This window comes from Chiloscyllium punctatum, chromosome 10, assembly GCF_047496795.1.
Source record: "Chiloscyllium punctatum isolate Juve2018m chromosome 10, sChiPun1.3, whole genome shotgun sequence".
Taxonomy (NCBI): Eukaryota; Metazoa; Chordata; class Chondrichthyes; order Orectolobiformes; family Hemiscylliidae; genus Chiloscyllium; species Chiloscyllium punctatum.
The window spans coordinates 121357570-121374936 of record NC_092748.1 but is presented as its reverse complement, the minus strand read 5'-3'; the positions used below and the strand labels follow the sequence as shown (position 1 = coordinate 121374936).

Genomic DNA, 17367 nt, shown 5'->3' with positions numbered 1-17367 from the left:
TGCCACTCTACATTGTAAACCAGCTGAGCAGCCCACTGAGTGAATCAACCCCCACCACTATCTCTTTCATGTTGCACACTGCAGATCTCATTCTCCCCACAAAGACACACCCCACCCTGACCCCAGCTCCTTTGGAAACCAATAGCCTTCCTGTTGCTGGAAGGTTTCTCCTCAGACTCAATCAGACCTTCTACCATTGAACAGGATTAGCTCCTTACTCAGGCCAGGCTCTGAGCTAGCTGGTCAGAGTCCATCCACTGTGTGGAGTTGCTGTTATTTGAACATGATTAGCATCTTCTAGCTCTAGGTTTGTAAGACCCAATCACTGCTTGCAGTCCACTGGAAGCTCCTCTGAATCTAGGAGCAATGACACGGAGGGAGACCAATTACCGATGTATCTCGTTCTGTGAAGTCTCCTGCAGTTGTGTGTAACTGGTCCTCACCGTGGTAAAGGTGCTGGACAAGGCACACCAGACCAGGTGGGTGTCACGCATACAAGCAGCTGGACTGTGGTTAGCCTGAGGTTTGGAGTCAGATTTTCCAACCTAACATCACAGAGCAAAGAGAGTGGCCTGATCCTAGCCCAGAGCACAGCCTTGCCCTCTCATTGATTGTTTTTACCCAATGACTGCAGATTCTGGATTAGTGATGCTGGAAAAGCATAGCAGTTCAGGCAGCATTCAAGGAGCAGCGAAATCGAAGTTTCGGGCAAAAGCCCTTCATCAAACGTGGGCCCCTCTCCCATCACTAGCTGGGGGAGGGATCAGTGTCAAACGCCATTACCCTAACTGTGTCTGTTTATGTCCATGGTTCTGTGCTTGGCAGAGAGTCAGGAAAAGAGGCCAGTTTGTTAACTGCTCTGAAAAGGGACAGTGTGTCTCTCTTTATTCACCAATTCAACACCCCTAAATAAAGCTTTCCCATCAATATCCTCCCATTTTATCTCCCTTATACAGTGCAAGATTCTGAAATAGTCACAGCTGAGTTTAGACAAAACTCATTAAAACTGGGGACATTGAGGGAATAAACGTGAAGCAGGATCTGAGAAACTCCACGGGAAAGGGAATGACACACTCTCTAGGCCTGGAAACAGCAGAATCTGCTGGGGGACCACAAAGAGCAGGAGGCACCAGACTGAGGGGGGCAGTCAGCAAACATGGGAGCTCAGAACAGAACGATGCGTTCAGGGGAACTGAGAGTGGTTCAGAACTGGGGGTGTTAAATAGGCAGGAAGGGGGGGGGTTAAATGGGTGGGTAGAGTCAGTGATTGGAGGCGGGGGGGGGGGAGGGGGTAGGTGAGTGTACACAGGGGTGTGGGTGACAGGGGCTTAGTTGAATTAAGGGCCACTTTCGGTAATTGAAAAGCTGAACAGGTTGACCCATGTCTATAAAGTAACGAGGCTGAAATCTGTATAACGCACATATGGCTGATGTAGTCACAGGTCAGATGGTCTCAGCAGATCCTAACAGTTATGTTTTCCCCTCACCCTGAGGGTTCAGCTCAGCTCTGGCTATAGAATAATCTGGTTCTTGAAGCTACGATTCAGCTCCTTATGAGGCAGGACAATGGAGTTCAGGATGATCACCTCCGAGGGAATGCTGACATTACATCCTGCAGAGGGAAAAGAACATCAGCATGTCAGGCACCGTGTGTAACGGCATCAACCAGGGCTCAGGCAGTAATACACTGACTATGCAGCGAGTGGACAATGGAATCCAATTCCACCTGCTAGAGATTTGGGTTCACGGTATATACTGACATTCACAACAAAGTACTGAGGGGACCCTGCACTGAGGGAGTGCCGCACTGTCGGAGGGTCAGTGCTGAGGGAGTGCCGCACTGTCAGAGGGTCAGTACTGAGGGAGTGCCGCACTGTCAGAGGGTCAGTACTGAGGGAGTGCCGCACTGTCAGAGGGTCAGTGCAGAGGGAGTGCCGCACTGTCGGAGGGTCAGTGCTGAGGGAGTGCCGCACTGTCGGAGGGTCAGTGCAGAGGGAGTGCCGCACTGTCGGAGGGTCAGCGGTGAGCGAGCGCCGCACTGTCGGAGGGTCAGTGCAGAGGGAGTGCCGCACTGTCAGAGGGTCAGTGCAGAGGGAGTGCCGCACTGTCGGAGGGTCAGCGGTGAGCGAGCGCCGCACTGTCAGAGGGTCAGCGGTGAGCGAGCGCCGCACTCTCGGAGGGTCAGTACTGAGCGAGCGCCGCACTCTCGGAGGGTCAGTACTGAGCGAGCGCCGCACTCTCGGAGGGTCAGTACTGAGCGAGCGCCGCACTCTCGGAGGGTCAGTACTGAGCGAGCGCCGCACTGTCAGAGGGTCAGTACTGAGCGAGCGCCGCACTGTCAGAGGGTCAGTACTAATGGTGCACAAGGGTTTCTCAGTCGGATGCTTGTCTCTGGTATCAGACACAGACACCATTCCATCTCTCAATGCCCGTTCTTACCAAGAATAGTTATTGAAGGATTGAGTCTCCCATCACTGAAGAGTGTTTCACTATCAATCTTGGCATGTGGATCATTGGGATTGGGGTCACTTGGCGTTCCTTCAACTCTTGACCATTTGCCGACAGAGCTGTCCCACCCCACGATACAGTTGAGCACACAGCTGTGGTCCTGGAGAATAGGAAAGGTCACTGAGACTCACAGCTCTGCCTGACCCCACACAGCATCTGCAAGGCCCACTCACACCAAGTAGTCAGAATGTATCTCATCTCCCAGGCTCCAGAACCTTGCCCACTCCGAGCTGTCTCAGCCCTACCCAATCAGCTCCCACCTGTACGCACTGACCACAGAGTGAATTGTTTTGCCAACCAACTCTGTACATGGACCCAAATCCCCCCAGTGTAGAAAGAGATTAACATGGACCCAAATCCCCCAGTGTAGAGAGAGATTAACATGGACCCAAATCCCCCCAGTGTAGAGAGAGATTAACATGGACCCAAATCCCCCCAGTGTAGAAAGAGCTTAACATGGACCCAAACTCCCCAATGTAGAAAGAGATTAACATGGACCCAAATCCCCCAGAGTAGAGAGAGATTAACATGGACCCAAATCCCCCCAGTGTAGAGAGGGATTAACATGGACCCAAATCCCCCCAGTGTAGAGAGAGATTAACATGGACCCAAATCCCCCCAGTGTAGAAAGAGCTTAACATGGACCCAAACTCCCCAGTGTAGAGAGAGATTAACATGGACCCAAATCCCCCAGTGTAGAGAGAGATTAACATGGACCCAAATCCCCCCAGTGTAGAGAGGGATTAACATGGACCCAAATCCCCCCAGTGTAGAGAGGGATTAACATGGACCCAAATCCCCCCAGTGTAGAGAGGGATTAACATGGACCCAAATCCCCCCAGTGTAGAGAGAGATTAACATGGACCCAAATCCCCCCAGTGTAGAGAGAGATTAACATGGACCCAAATCCCCCCAGTGTAGAGACAGCTTAATATGAACCCAAATCCCCCCAGTGTAGAGAGGGATTAACATGGACCCAAATCCCCCCAGTGTAGAGAGGGATTAACATGGACCCAAATCCCCCCAGTGTAGAGAGGGATTAACATGGACCCAAATCCCCCCAGTGTAGAGAGGGATTAACATGGACCCAAACTCCCCCCAGTGTAGAGACAGCTTAATATGAACCCAAATCCCCCCAGTGTAGAGAGGGATTAACATGGACCCAAATCCCCCCAGTGTAGAGAGGGATTAACATGGACCTCGTGCTGTCTCTGTCCTGGGAGTGTTTGATGGGGAACAGTGTAGAGGTAGCTTTACTCTGTATTTAACCCCGTGCTGTCCCTGTCCTGGGAGTGTTTGATGGGGACAGTGTAAAGGGAGCTTTACTCTGTATCTAACCCCACGCTGTCCCTGTCCTGGGAGTGTTTGATGGGGACAGTGTAGAGGAAGCTTTACTCTGTATCTAACCCCGTGCTGTCCCTGTCCCTGTCCTGGGAGTGTTTGATGGGGACAGTGTAGAGGGTGAGTGCGTGGATATTCTTGTAATTGATTTGGGAACTTCAGGCTCCCACAGTACACAGGGAGTGTAAAATGCTGGCAGGTGGGGGAGTGCAGAGTCTGAATCATTGATGCCTACATCAGCTGATTCCCCAGCAGGTAGACCCTCGCCCTTCCTCCTTGACGCTGTCATTTTAAACAGTACTTTGCTGACCTTCAGCTCCTGTCAGTTTGCTCCCTTTCTGAGCTCCCCTCAGGTTGTGAAGCGTATTTGAGATTTGAAGCAGCAGAAATTCTGTGTTACCTGTAGGGAAGCTCCGTGTAAGATGATGGACTCTCGGATTCGAACTCCCGCTCCGATTGTCACTCCCGTACTGATGGTGACATTGGGACCAAGCTGAGGATAAAGAGACAAACCATGGAAACATTAACACATGCCGTGGAGAGACAGTGAAAGCAGGGACAGTAAGGGCAGAGGGGACAGACTGAAGGCACACCAGATTACTTGTCACTCACTGAGCTCTTGTGTTGTGAACATGCTGCCTGAAAGGGAAGCAGAATAACATTCAGCAGGGATTCGGAGAAATAGATGAAAGGGACAATTTCAGGGCCATGGGGAGAAAGCAGGAAGGAGTTTGGTTTAAACGGGTTATATATTTCAGAGGGCCAACAGAGACACATGGGGCTGAACGGCCTCGTTCAGTGCTGCAAGACTGAGGAAATCAATGAGCTTTCAATGGGGCAACTCACCACAGCTGTGGGGTCAATGGTCGCTGTCGGGTGGATATAAACATTGCCTGTTAACAAAAACACCAGAGACATCGTTAAATTTGATGAGTCAAAATCCTGAAGCCTACCCCACCCTCGGAGCTCTGCCACCTACTGGCATTGATTTGTTAATAAGAGCAAAAGACCCAGGAGCAGAAGCAGACCAGTTCGCCCATCGAGTTTGCACTGGCATTCAATGAGATTATGGTTGACCTGATAATCCTCAACTCCATTTTCTTGCTTTTATCAAAACCTTAGATCCCCTTCCTGACTAGAACATCGAACATTCCAGCGCAGTACAGGCCCATCGGCCCTCGATGTTGAACCAATCTGAAGCCCATCCCACCTACACTATTCCATTCTCATCCATATGCTTGTACAATGACCATTTAAATGCCCTTAAAGTTGGTGAATCTACTACTGTTCCAGGCAGTGCGTTCCATACCCCTACTATTCTCTGAGTAAAGAAACTCCCTCTGACATCTGTCCTATATCTAACACCCCTCAATTTAAAGCTATGCTCCCTTGTGCTCGCTGTCCCCATACTTGGAAAAAGGCTCTCCCTGTCCACCCTATCTAACCCTCTGATTATCTTATATGTCTCTATTAAATCACCTCTCAACCTTCTTCTCTCTAATGAAAACAGCCTCAAGTCCCTCAGCCTTTCCTCGTAAGACCTTCCCTCCATACCAGGCAACATCCCAGTAAATCTCCTCTGAACCCTTTCCAAAGCTTCCACATCCTTCCTATAATGCGGTGACCAGAACTGGACACAATACTCCAAGTGCGGCCGCACCAGAGTTTTGTACAGCTGCAGCATGACCTCATGGCTCAGAAACTCAATCCCTCTACCAATAAAAGCCAACACACCATATGCCTTCTTAACAACCCTATCAGCCTGGGTGACAACTTTCAGGGATCTGTGTACCTGGACACTGAGATCTCTCTGCTCATCTACACTGCCAAGAATCTTACTATTAGCCCAGTACTCTGTATTCCTGTTACTTAATGATCTAACACTCTCCGTTTTGAATATATTTAATGAGTCAGTCTCGACAGCCCCCTGTGCTAAAGACTTCCACACAGTCATCCCTCTGACAGAAGGAAGTCCACCTCATCTCTGACTTAAGTGGGGGCCCCTCACTCTGAGGTGATGCCCTCTAGTACTTGACTCTCCCACATGGAGAAATAACCTCTCCACATCCCCCCTGTCAAGTCCCCTTGGAATCCGTCTCTCACAATAACAATACCTCTCATCCTTCTAAACTCCAATGAGTACCCAACCTCTCCTCTGAGGACAGTCCCACCATATCTGCTGTCAGCCAAGTGAACCTTCACTGAACTCTTTCCTTCGGTAAGGAGCCCAAAACCGTTCCTAGTATTCCAGCTGTGGGCAGACCAGCCTTGTTTTGATTTTATACCCCATCCCCTTTGAAATAAAGGAGATTCTATTTGCCTTCCATACGACCTGCAGGGGTGTCAGTTAGCTCAGTTGGCCAGATGGCTGGATTGCAAAGTGGAATGTTAGCATCAGTGTGTTCCCCGACAGGAAACTCTCCCCACCTCTGGAACCACCTCCAGCTTCTATAACCCTCATTATATTCATCCTCACTATCCTCCCTCTCCCTGTAACCTCCCTCACCCCCTCCCTCTCCCCCTTCCCTTTTCCTGTAACCTCCCTCACCCTCACCGAAACCTCCCTCTCCCCCTTCCCTTTTCCTGTAACCTCCCTCACCCTCACCCCCTTCCCTCTCCCTGTAACCTCCCTCACCCTCACCACCCTCTGTAATCCTCTGATGCTGCCCTCTTGCCTGTTATCAATATGAATCACTATTATTGAGCTGGTAGCTAGTCCCTAATCTCTGAACCTCTCCATCTTGCTTTCTACCTTTAACACCCTCTGTAAAAACCAGCTGATCAAGCTCTTTGTCACTTGTCCTAATATTTCTTTAGCTGCTTGGTCAGTGAGTCGTAGAATCATAGAGAAGTACAACATGGAAACAGACCCTTCAGTCTAACCTGTCCATGCCGACCAGATATCCCAACCCAATCTAGTCCCACCTGCCAGCACCCGGCCCATATCCCTCCAAACCCTTCCTATTCATATGCCCATCCAAATGCCCTTTGACTGTTGTAATTGTACCAGCCTCCACCACATCCTCTGACAGCTCATTCCATGCCCATACCACCCTCTGTGTGAAAAAGTTGCCCCTTAGGTCTCTTTTATATCTTTCCTCTCTCACTCTAAATGTATGCCCTCTAGTTCTGGACTCCCTGACCCCAGAGAAAAGACTTTGTCTATTTACCCTATCCATGCCCCTCATAACTTTGTAAACCTCTCAGCCTCCGACACTCCAGGGAAAACAGCCCCAGCCTGTTCAACCTCTCCCTGTCGCTCAAATCCTCCAACATCCTTGTAAAAATCTTTTCTGAACCCTTTCAAGTTTCACAACATCCTTCTGATAGGAAGGAGACCAGAATTGCACACAATATTCCAAATATGGCCTAAGCAAAGTCCTGTACAGCCACAACATGACTTCCCAACTCCTGTACTCAATAAAGGAAAGCATACCAAATGCCTTCTTCACTATCCTATCTACCTGCGACTCTACTTTCAAGGTGCTATGAACCTGCACTCCAAGGTCTCTTCGTTCAGCAACACTCCCTAGGACTTTGCCATTAAGTGTACGTCCTGCTCTGATTTGCTTTCCCAAAATGCAACACCTCACATTTCTCTAAATTAGATTTCATCTGCCACTTCTCAGCCCATTGGCCCGTCTAATCCAAAATCATCATCTTCGCTGCCCACTACACCTCCAATTTTGGTGTCATCTGCAAACTTACTAACTGTACCTCTTATGCTCACATCCAAATCATTTATATAAATGATGAAAAATAGAGGGCGCTGCACCGATCCTTGTGGCACTCCACTGGTCACAGGCCTCCAGTCTGAAAAACAACCCTCAACCACCACCCTCTGTCTTCTACCTTTGAGCCAATTCTGAATCCAAATGGCTAGTTTTGTGTGATTTTTAACTTTACGTGCCCCAATCCAACACCGGCACCTCCAAGTCACCTCCAGCAACACTCCCTAGGACCTTACCATTAAGTGTATAAGTCCTGCTAAGATTTGCTTTCCCAAAATGCAGCACCTCGCATTTATCTGAATTAAACTCCATCTGCCACTTCTCAGCCCACTGGCCCATCTGATCAAGATCCTGTTGTAATCTGAAGTAACCTTCTTCGCTGCCCACTACACCTCCAATTTTGGAGTCATCTGCAAACTTACGAAGTATACCTCTTCTGCTCACATCCAAATCATTTATATAAATGACAAAAAGTAGAGAGCCCAGCACCGATCCTTGTGGCACTCCACTGGTCATAGGCCTCCAGTCTGAAAAACAACCCTCCACCACCACCCTCTGTCTTCTACCTTTGAGCCAGTTCTGTATCCAAATGGCTAGTTCTCCCTGTATTCCATGAGATCTAACCTTGCTAACCAGTCTCCCATGGGGAATCTTGTTGAATGCCTTACTGAAGTCCATATAGATCACATCCACTGCTCTGCCCTCATCAATCCTCTTTGTTACTTCTTCAAAAAACTCAATCAGGTTTGAGAGACATGATTTCCCATGCACAAAGCCATGTTGATTATCCCTAATCAATCCCTGCCTTTCCAAATACATGTACATCCTGTCCCTCAGGTGTTAAATGTTTTTTGACAATGTTCCTGTGAAGCACTTTGGGATACCCTACACCATCAGAGGTTCTATGTAAAGGTGGTGTTGTTATTGAGAAACGTACCGAGGATTCTGGGACCACTTGGTCCTTTCTTGGCCAGTCGGTCAGGACGGGTTTTCTGGTATTGGTTAAGGTACAGTCGGTTGGCATAGATGGCAGACCTGCAGAGTGACAAAGAGTTAGTGTTGGGTTTGGAGGAGGGAGTGGCCTCACACTGTGGGTCGGGGGTTTATCCCAGCCAGCCCCACCTCATCCCAGCTCAGACCCTCTTCTTTACAGTATTGGGGAACACAGTGAGCAATAATCAGTCGTTCATACTGTGTTCTTTCTCAGGAACACTCTTTTTGCTCCAAATGTTCCACCTTGCCCTCACCAGGATAATTCACAGGAAATACTAAGTGAAGGTGAAAGCCAACATTGATATTCCATGCGAGTCGAGTGCTGATTACTTGGCAAGTGAACTTGAATGGGTAAATGTGTTGTGATGGGGAATGTACCCATTGATGTTGGTAGACAGTTAACAGCCAGACTTTGTTTAAATTTTAAACCAGGCAGGTTGATTCTCGTTAGCTCTGGTCATTGCCCTGAGAAGTGAACCCCCCCAAATGACTGTCCCTAAGATGTTGAGTTGAAACAGGTGCAGTGTGCAATACTTGGTCTTTCTGTCTGAACAGAGACCTCTGTTAAAACAAGCGTCAATTATACATGTTATATTATGAGACAGAGAGGATTGCAGGTGCTGGAGTTCAGAGTCAAGAGTGTGTTGCTGGAAAAGCACAGCAGGTCAGGCAGCATCCGAGGAGCAGGAGAATCGATGTTTCAGCTTATGCCCAAAACGTTGAGTTGTCTGCTCTTCAGATGCTGCCTGACCTGCTTGCTGCGCTTTTCCTGACGGATCCTAAATTGATTGTCAATATAATTCCTCATAAATTCAACATTTAGGGTGTAGGTTTGCTCACTGAGCTGTAGGTTTGATATCCAGACCTTTCATTACCTGGCTAGGTAACATCATCAGTGGCGACCTCCAAGTGAAGCGAAGCTGTTGTCTCCTGCTCTCTATTTATATCTTTCTCCTGGATGGGGTTCCTGGGGTTTGTGGTGATGTCATTTCCTGTTTGTTTTCTGAGGGGTTGATAGATGGTATCTAGATCGATGTGTTTGTTTATGGCGTTGTGGTTGGAGTGCCAGACCTCTACGAATTCTCTGGCATGTCTTTGCTTAGCCTGTCCCAGGATAGATGTGTTGTCCCAGTCAAAATGGTGTTTTTTTCATCCGTGTATAGGGCTATGAGGGAGAGAGGGTCGTGTCTTTTTGTGGCTAGCTGGTGTTCGTGTATCCTGGTGGCTAACTTTCTTCCTGTTTGTCCTACGTGGTGTTTGTGGCAGTCCTTGCATGGAATTTTGTAGATGACGATAGTTTTGTCCATGGGTTGTACTGGGTCTTTTAATTTTGTTAGTTTTTGTTTGAGAGTGTTGGTGGGTTTGTGTGCTACTAGGATTCCGAAGGGTCTTAGTAGTCTGGCTGTCATTTCTGAAACTTCTTTGATGTATGGTAAGGTGGTTAAGGTTTCTGGCTGTGTTTGGTCTGCTTGTCGTGGTTTGTTCTTGAGGAATCTGCAGACTGTATTTTTTTGAGTATCCGTTCTTCTTGAATACGTTGTACAGGTGGTTCTCCTCTGTTTTCCGAAGTTCGTCTGTGCTGCAGTGTGTGGTGGCTCGTTGGAATAGTGTTCTGATACAGCTTCGTTTGTGTGTGTTGGGATGGTTGCTGGTGTAGTTAAGTATTTGGTCAGTGTTTGTCGGTTTTCTGTATACGCAGGTTTGTCGTTCTCCGTTGTCCTTTCTTTCGACTGTGACGTCCAGGAATGCGAGTTTGTTGTCGGTTTCTTCCTCCTTGGTGAACTTTATGCCTGTGAGGGTGTTGTTGATGATGTTAAATGTCTCTTCTATCTTGTTTCGTTTTGTGATGACAAAGGTGTCATCTACGTAGCGGACCCAGATTTGTGGTTTGATGGTTGGTAGGGCTGTTTGTTCTAGTCTTTGCATTACCGCTTCTGCTATGAATCCTGATAGCGGAGATCCCATGGGTGTGCCGTTGGTTTGTTTGTAGATTATGTTGTTGAAGGTGAAGTGGGTGGTGAGGCACAGGTCCACTAGCTTCATGGTGTTTTCGTTGGTAATGTGATTGATGGTGGTTGGGGTGTGTGTGATGGTCTCTTCAGTACAACCCATAGACAAAACCAATATCATCTACAAAATTCCATGCAAGGACTGTCACAAACACTATGTAGGACAAACAGGAAGAAAGTTAGCCACCAGGATACATGAACACCAGCTAGCCACAAAAAGACACGACCCTCTCTCCCTCGTAGCCCTACACACGGAGGAAATAAAACCACCATTTTGACTGGGACAACACATCTATCCTGGGACAGGCTAAGCAAAGACATGCCAGAGAATTCCTAGAGGCCTGGCACTCCAACCACAACGCCATAAACAAACACATCGATCTAGATACCATCTATCACCCCCTCAGAAAACGAACAGGAAATGACATCACCACAAACCCCAGGAACCCCATCCAGGAGAAAGATATAAATAGAAAGCAGGAGACAACAGCTTCGCTTCACTTGGAGGTCGCCACTGATGATGTTACCTAGCCAGGTAATGGAACGTCTGGATATCAAACCTACAGCTCAGTGAGAAAACCTACACCCTAAACCTCAACCTGAGCTACAAACCTTCACAAACCTTACATATTCAACATTATCCAGCAAATGTTGTCCAATTTGAGAAACACATTGAATATTGAGCAACATACTGTGATTTTGCAAGGATGGGTCTGGTCAGTAACGTGCTTGTTGTGAACAGCTGGAGGGACGTGCTGTTTGATAGTATCCATCAGTCTTTGGGACATATGGTCTACACAGCCGGGAGCACATTGGCACTGAAATTCATAAACCATATTAACAGCATCCAGATTCTTTGATTTATTCTTATTACTCCATATTACTGATTACAGCAGTGTGTAGCTTCCAATGCATGCAGTGAACCACACTTGTGTATGCAGGATACTACATACATTAATACACAGGACCATGTTCAGACAGAAACATGTACACACACTGTATCTGTTTGAACTCAACAAAAATAGGCAAAAACCATTTGGGGCTGTCAATTCTCAGGGCAATGACCTGAACAAGAGAGAGTCAACCTGCCTGGTTTAAAATTTAAATAAAGTCGGGCTGTTAACTGTCAATCAAAATTATTGGGTGCATTCTCCATGGCATGCTTCCACCAATCAGCACTTTTCTCTATTGCAACATAAATGTTAGTCTTCCCGCTGAATTGGTATTCTTGCGAAGTGTCCTGATGTGCAGAAGATTGAAAGCTTCAACAAATTATGTTTTTTTAGTATATCTGAAGTAACTGAATAATCTGTATTCACAGAGGAGCAAGATATTTTAGCTGGAGGTTTCAGTTGGGATGGTGAGCTCCTAGAACATGGTAAGATTAGTAAGGAGGAGGTATTAGATGTTTTAGTGAGCATAAAGGTATCCTAGGCTGCTATGGGAGGTAAGGGGGGAGATTGGTGAGGCCTGGTGGAGATATTTAATACCTCGCTGGCCACAGGTGAAGTGCCAGATGACTGGAGGATAGCTAATGGGGTTCCTTTGTTCAAGACAGGCAGCAGGGAGAGGCCAGGTAATTACAGAGCAGATAGTCTAATGTGAATTATTGCAAAAGATTCTGAGGGACAGGATTAATCAATACTTGGAAAGGCAGGGATTGATCAGGGATAGACAGCACCTGTCAGACTAATTTAGCGAGCGTTTTGACAAGATGAGTAAATAAATTGATGAGGATAGTACAGTTGATGTGTTTCCATGGACTTCAGTAAGGTCCCACACGGGAGGCTGTCCAAAACTAACAGCCAATGGGATCCAAGGCAAGTTGGTAAACTGGATCCCAAACTGGCTTCCAAACAGGAGGCAAAGGGTAATGGCAGAACAAACAAATGGCAGAAGAATTAATGACACAAGCAATCTCCCTGAGGTAACAGTGGCTGAAGGACCTGAACTTGTGGGAATTTATATTTGCCAGGAATTGGTGTTGGAGAGACTGTTAGGTCTGAAGGTTGATAAGTCCCCAGGGCCTGATGGTCTACATCCCAGGGTACTGAAGGAGGTGGCTCGAGAAATCGTGGATGCGTTGGTGATTATTTTCCAGAGTTCAATAGATTTGGGGTCGGTTCCTGAGGATTGGAGGGTGGCTAATGTTATACCACTTTTTAAGAAAGGTGGGAGAGAGAAAACAGGAAATTATAGACCAGTTAGTCTGACCTCAGTGGTGGGAAAGATGCTGGAGTCTATTATAAAGGATGAAATTACGACACATCTGGATAGTAGTAACAGGATAGGACAGAGTCAGCATGGATTTATTAAGGGGAAATCATGCTTGACTAATCTTCTTGAATTTTTTGAGGATGTAACTCTGAAGATGGATGAGGGAGATCCAGTGGATGTACTGTACCTGGACTTTCAGAAAGCTTTTGATAAAGTCCCACACAGGAGGTTAGTGAGCAAAATTAGGGCGCATGGTATTGGGGGAAAAGTACTAGATTGGATTGAAAATTGGTTGGCTGATAGGAAACAAAGGGTAGTGATAAACGGCTCCATTTCGGAATGGCAGGCAGTGACCAGTGGGGTACCGCAGGGATCCGTGCTGGGACCGCAGCTTTTTACAATGTATGTTAATGATATAGAAGATGGTATCAGCAATAACATTAGCAAATTTGCTGATGATACAAAGCTGGGTGGCAGGGTGAAATGTGATGAGGATGTTAGGAGATTACAGGGTGACCTGGACAAGTTAGGTGAGTGGGCAGATGCATGGCAGATGCAGTTTAATGTGGATAAATGTATGGTTATCCACTTTGGTGGCAAGAACAGGAAGGCAGATTACTAACTCAATGGGATCAATTTAGGTAAAGGGGCAGTACAGAGGTATCTGGGTGTTCTTGTACACCAGTCAATGAAGGTAAGCATGCAGGTACAGCAGGTAGTGAAGAAGGCTAATAGCATGCTGGCCTTCATAACAAGAGGAATTGAGTCTAGAAGCAAAGAGGTGCTTCTGCAGCTGTACAGGGCCCTGGTGAGACCACACCTGGAGTACTGTGTGCAGTTCTGGTATCCAAATTTGAGGAAAGACATTCTGGCTATTGAGGGAGTGCAGCGTAGGTTCACGAGGTCAATTCCTGGAATGGCGGGATTACCTTACACTGAAAGACTGAAGTGACTGGGCTTGTACACCCTTGAGTTTAGAAGACTGAGAGGGGATCTGATTGAGGCATATAAGATTATGAAAGGATTGGACACTCTGGAGGCAGGAAACATGTTTCCGCTGATGGGTGAGTCCCGAACCAGAGGATACAGCTTAAAAATACGGGGTAGACCATTTAGGACAGAGATGAGGAGAAACTTCTTCACCCAGAGAGTGGTGGCTGTGTGGAATGCTTTACCCCAGAGGGCAGTGGAGGCCCAGTCTCTGGATTCATTTTAGAAAGAGTTGGATAGAGCTGTCAAAGGTAGTGGAATCAAAGGTTATGGAGATAAGGCAGGAACAGGATACTGATTAAGGATGATCAGCCATGATCATATTGAATGGCGGTGCAGGCTCGAAGGGCTGAATGGCCTACACCTGCACCTATTGTCTATTGGTAATGGTGGAGGGCTGTGTTTGTGTATCACAGGGACTGGAGCTGGGGCTGGGACTGGGACCCTTGTTGTTTGTTATGTACATTAACTACCTGGATGTGAAAGTTTTAGGAAGTTTTTACATGACATGAACATTGATGGTGTTGTTGAGTTGTGTTGATGCAATGAGGAGGTTGTCTCAGGCTACAGTCTGATATTGATTGGCTGGTAAATTGGGCAGAACAATGGCAGATGGAAGTTAATCCTGAATAACGCAAGGTGATGTGTTTGAGAGATCTAACAAGGGAAGAACTTACATAATGAAGGGTCGATCCCTCGGAATCAATGAGGAACAAAGGCACCTTGGTGTGTACAAGTCTATAGATCCCTGAAGGTGTCAGCACAGGGAGACAGGGTGGGGAAGGAGGCAGACGGGATATTTACTTCATTAGGGGCATAAGACATAGGAGGGAGGAAGTCTTGATACAACTTTGTATACATTGTTTCGGCCACAGTTAGAATACTACGAACAGTTCTGGTCCCCAACTATCAGAAGGATGTGATTGAACTGGAGAGGGTGCAGAGGACATTCAGCAGGATGTGCCTGAGATGGAAAGTCTCAGTGATGAGGAGAGACTGAAAAGGCTGGGATTGTTTTCCCTGGAGCAGAGGAGGCTGAGGGGGGAAATCCGATTAAAAGATACAAAATTACGAGATTCACAGACAGAGTAGATTGTGAGAATCTTTTCTCTATTGGCAGATGTATCTAAAACCTTAATCTTCAGGCATATGTTTAAGGAGACAGCGCAGGTAGATAAGGGAGCGAAAAAGGCCTCTGGCATGCTTGCCTTCATTGGAAAGGGCATTGAGTACAAGGATAGGCAAGTTATGCTGCAGCTTTATAGAACTTTACTTAGACCACACTTGGAATATTGTGTACAGTTCTGGTCACCACACACTACCAGAAGAGTGTGGATGCTTTGGAGACAGTACTGAAAAGGTTTACCAGGATGTTGCCTGGTCTGGGGGATTCCAGTAATGAAGGAAGGTTGGATAGACTGGGCTTGTTTTCACTGGAACACAGGAGGTTGAGGGGACAGCTGATAGAAATTTATAAGATTGTGAAATGGCATGGATAGAGTGGAAAATGTGAGGCTATTTCCCAGGGTGGAGGGGTCAGTTACTAGGGACACAGGTTCAAGGTGAGAGGGAGGAAGTTTAAAAGAGATGTGTGAGGCAAGTTTTTCACACAGAGGGTGGTGAGTGCCTGGAACACGCAGCCAGAGGAGGGGGTGGAAACAGACACAACTGCAGCATTCAAGAAGGACCTGGACGGATACAGGAAGGGAATAGAGGGATATGGATCCTGTAAGGTAAGACAGTTTTAGTATGGAAGGGTAAAATGTGTCAGCACAGGCTTGGAGGGCCGAAGGGCCTGTTCCTGTGCTGTATTGTCCTTGTTGAGAAAGTGGTTTGCAGGAACTTTGAGGAAAGATTTCTTCACCCAGAGGTTGATAGAAATTTCTACGTGCTGCTTGAGACAATGGTGGAGGGAGGCTAAGTAAATGTTATAACTAGCACCTGATGACCCGGCATTCTTGATAAACTGGCAAAAATTATATACCTTAAATACCGGGAATTTACTGTGATCTGGTAAATGGGATTAGTGTAGTTTGGTGTTTGTTGGCTGGCACTGATAGAGAGGGCCGAAAGGCCTGGTTCTGGCCTGTTTGACTCTATAGGTGTCTCCTTTCTCAATGTTCCCGTGTGCAATATCCAGCGACTGTCACTGGCTATTGATCAGGATCTGGAGCCCAGAATGGATTTTCCCAGAGCACTGAGGTAAACTACACCAAACCCACACTCAGGTGAAGGTTCACAAATGGAGCCCAAAGTGGGCCTTTTCTCAGTTGGCCTTTCTCTCCATCTCCTTCCTCTACTTCCATTCCGTCAGCCTGCCACTCACTTCATCTCTGAATCCACACTATTCCTGTCCGTCCAGGTTGCTTGTTCCTTGCAGTGTCCCGGTTTCTCTGCCTGTGTCCCCCCTAGCCAGTGCCCCGCCATCACCCTTCCATCCATCCAGTTGCCTTGCCCTTTGTGCCTGCGTGTGGATTGCCCGTCCCGCTCCACGTTAACACTCACCCTGCTGACTTGATCTGACTCCAAAAGCCATCGGTTTTGTAAATGTAGAGGGAGCCACGCCCAGCCATGGTGGTGAAGATATCTTGCTCCAGGCGAATGACCTCAGCTCGCTGCCAGCCATTTGTGTTCTCCTCTCTGTGGGATGAAGTTATCAGATACTGACACCCCCTTCACTCCCCCTCCTTGTGTCAGATATACCCCACTCAGGGGACACCAGGTCTATTGATTTGTGATTGGATATGGATACAGCTGAAAGCCTCCCCTCATTGTTCCCTATTTCCAAGTTGATTAAACCCTTTTCAGTTTTGGATGTGGACCCAGGGAAAAGAATTTTGTAGAACATGGTCCTCATCCATCATAGTGTTGGAATACAGGGTGGGGTTCTGCATCTGAATCCCAATCCCTGGCCCAGCTCAAGGATTCTTGGCAGTAAGAGACCGCTTGATGTACTGATGGTCTTCCCACTGAAGGGAGAGGTACAGAGTGATTGAGAATCCGAAACCACTGCCCTTCCACTTCCAAAACTCTGGAATGGTGTGGCTCCAGAATTCCGGTTCAGTGAGGTAATCTGATGTGACTGAGCAAAAAGATCAAGACAAGAAAGAATCATAGAATCCCTACAATAGGGAAACAGGCCGTTCAGCCCATTGAGTCCACACTGACCCTCCAAACAACGTCCAACCCTGATTGACTCCCTTTCCCTACCCCTGCATTTCCCATGGCCAATCCACCCTAACCTGCACATCTTTGGACTGTGGGAGGAAGCTGGAACACCCGGAGGAAACCCACGCAAACACGGGGAGAGTGTGCTAACTTCATTGGAGAAGAAGGTTGAGAGGTGACTTAATTGGAACATATAAGCTAATCAGAGGGTTAGATAGGGTGGACAGTGAGAGCCTTTTTTCTCGAATGGTGATGGCTAGCACGAGGGGACATAGCTTTAAATTGAGGGGTGATAGATATAGGACAGATGTCAGAGGTAGTTTCTTTACTCAGAGAGTAGGGGCATGGAACACCCTGCCTGCAACAGAAGTAAACTTGCCGACATTAAGGGCATTTAAATGGTCAATGGG

General features: G+C 47.3%; 1 protein-coding gene across 1 annotated transcript in view; it reads right to left on the bottom strand.

Annotated features, from left to right (window-relative positions):
- Nucleotides 1-846: 846 nt before the first annotated feature.
- The window catches only part of LOC140482509 (mannose-1-phosphate guanylyltransferase regulatory subunit alpha-A-like), a 35135-nt gene continuing 18614 nt past the window's right edge, over nt 847-17367 (bottom strand). The window contains exons 7-12 of the mRNA XM_072580060.1: nt 16295-16429; nt 8518-8615; nt 4696-4742; nt 4250-4342; nt 2440-2608; nt 847-1612 (exon numbers count right to left, since the gene is read on the bottom strand). Coding sequence (XP_072436161.1) covers nt 1512-1612; nt 2440-2608; nt 4250-4342; nt 4696-4742; nt 8518-8615; nt 16295-16429 — 643 coding nt within the window. The 3' untranslated portion in view covers nt 847-1511. The remainder of the gene's footprint in view (nt 1613-2439; nt 2609-4249; nt 4343-4695; nt 4743-8517; nt 8616-16294; nt 16430-17367) is intronic.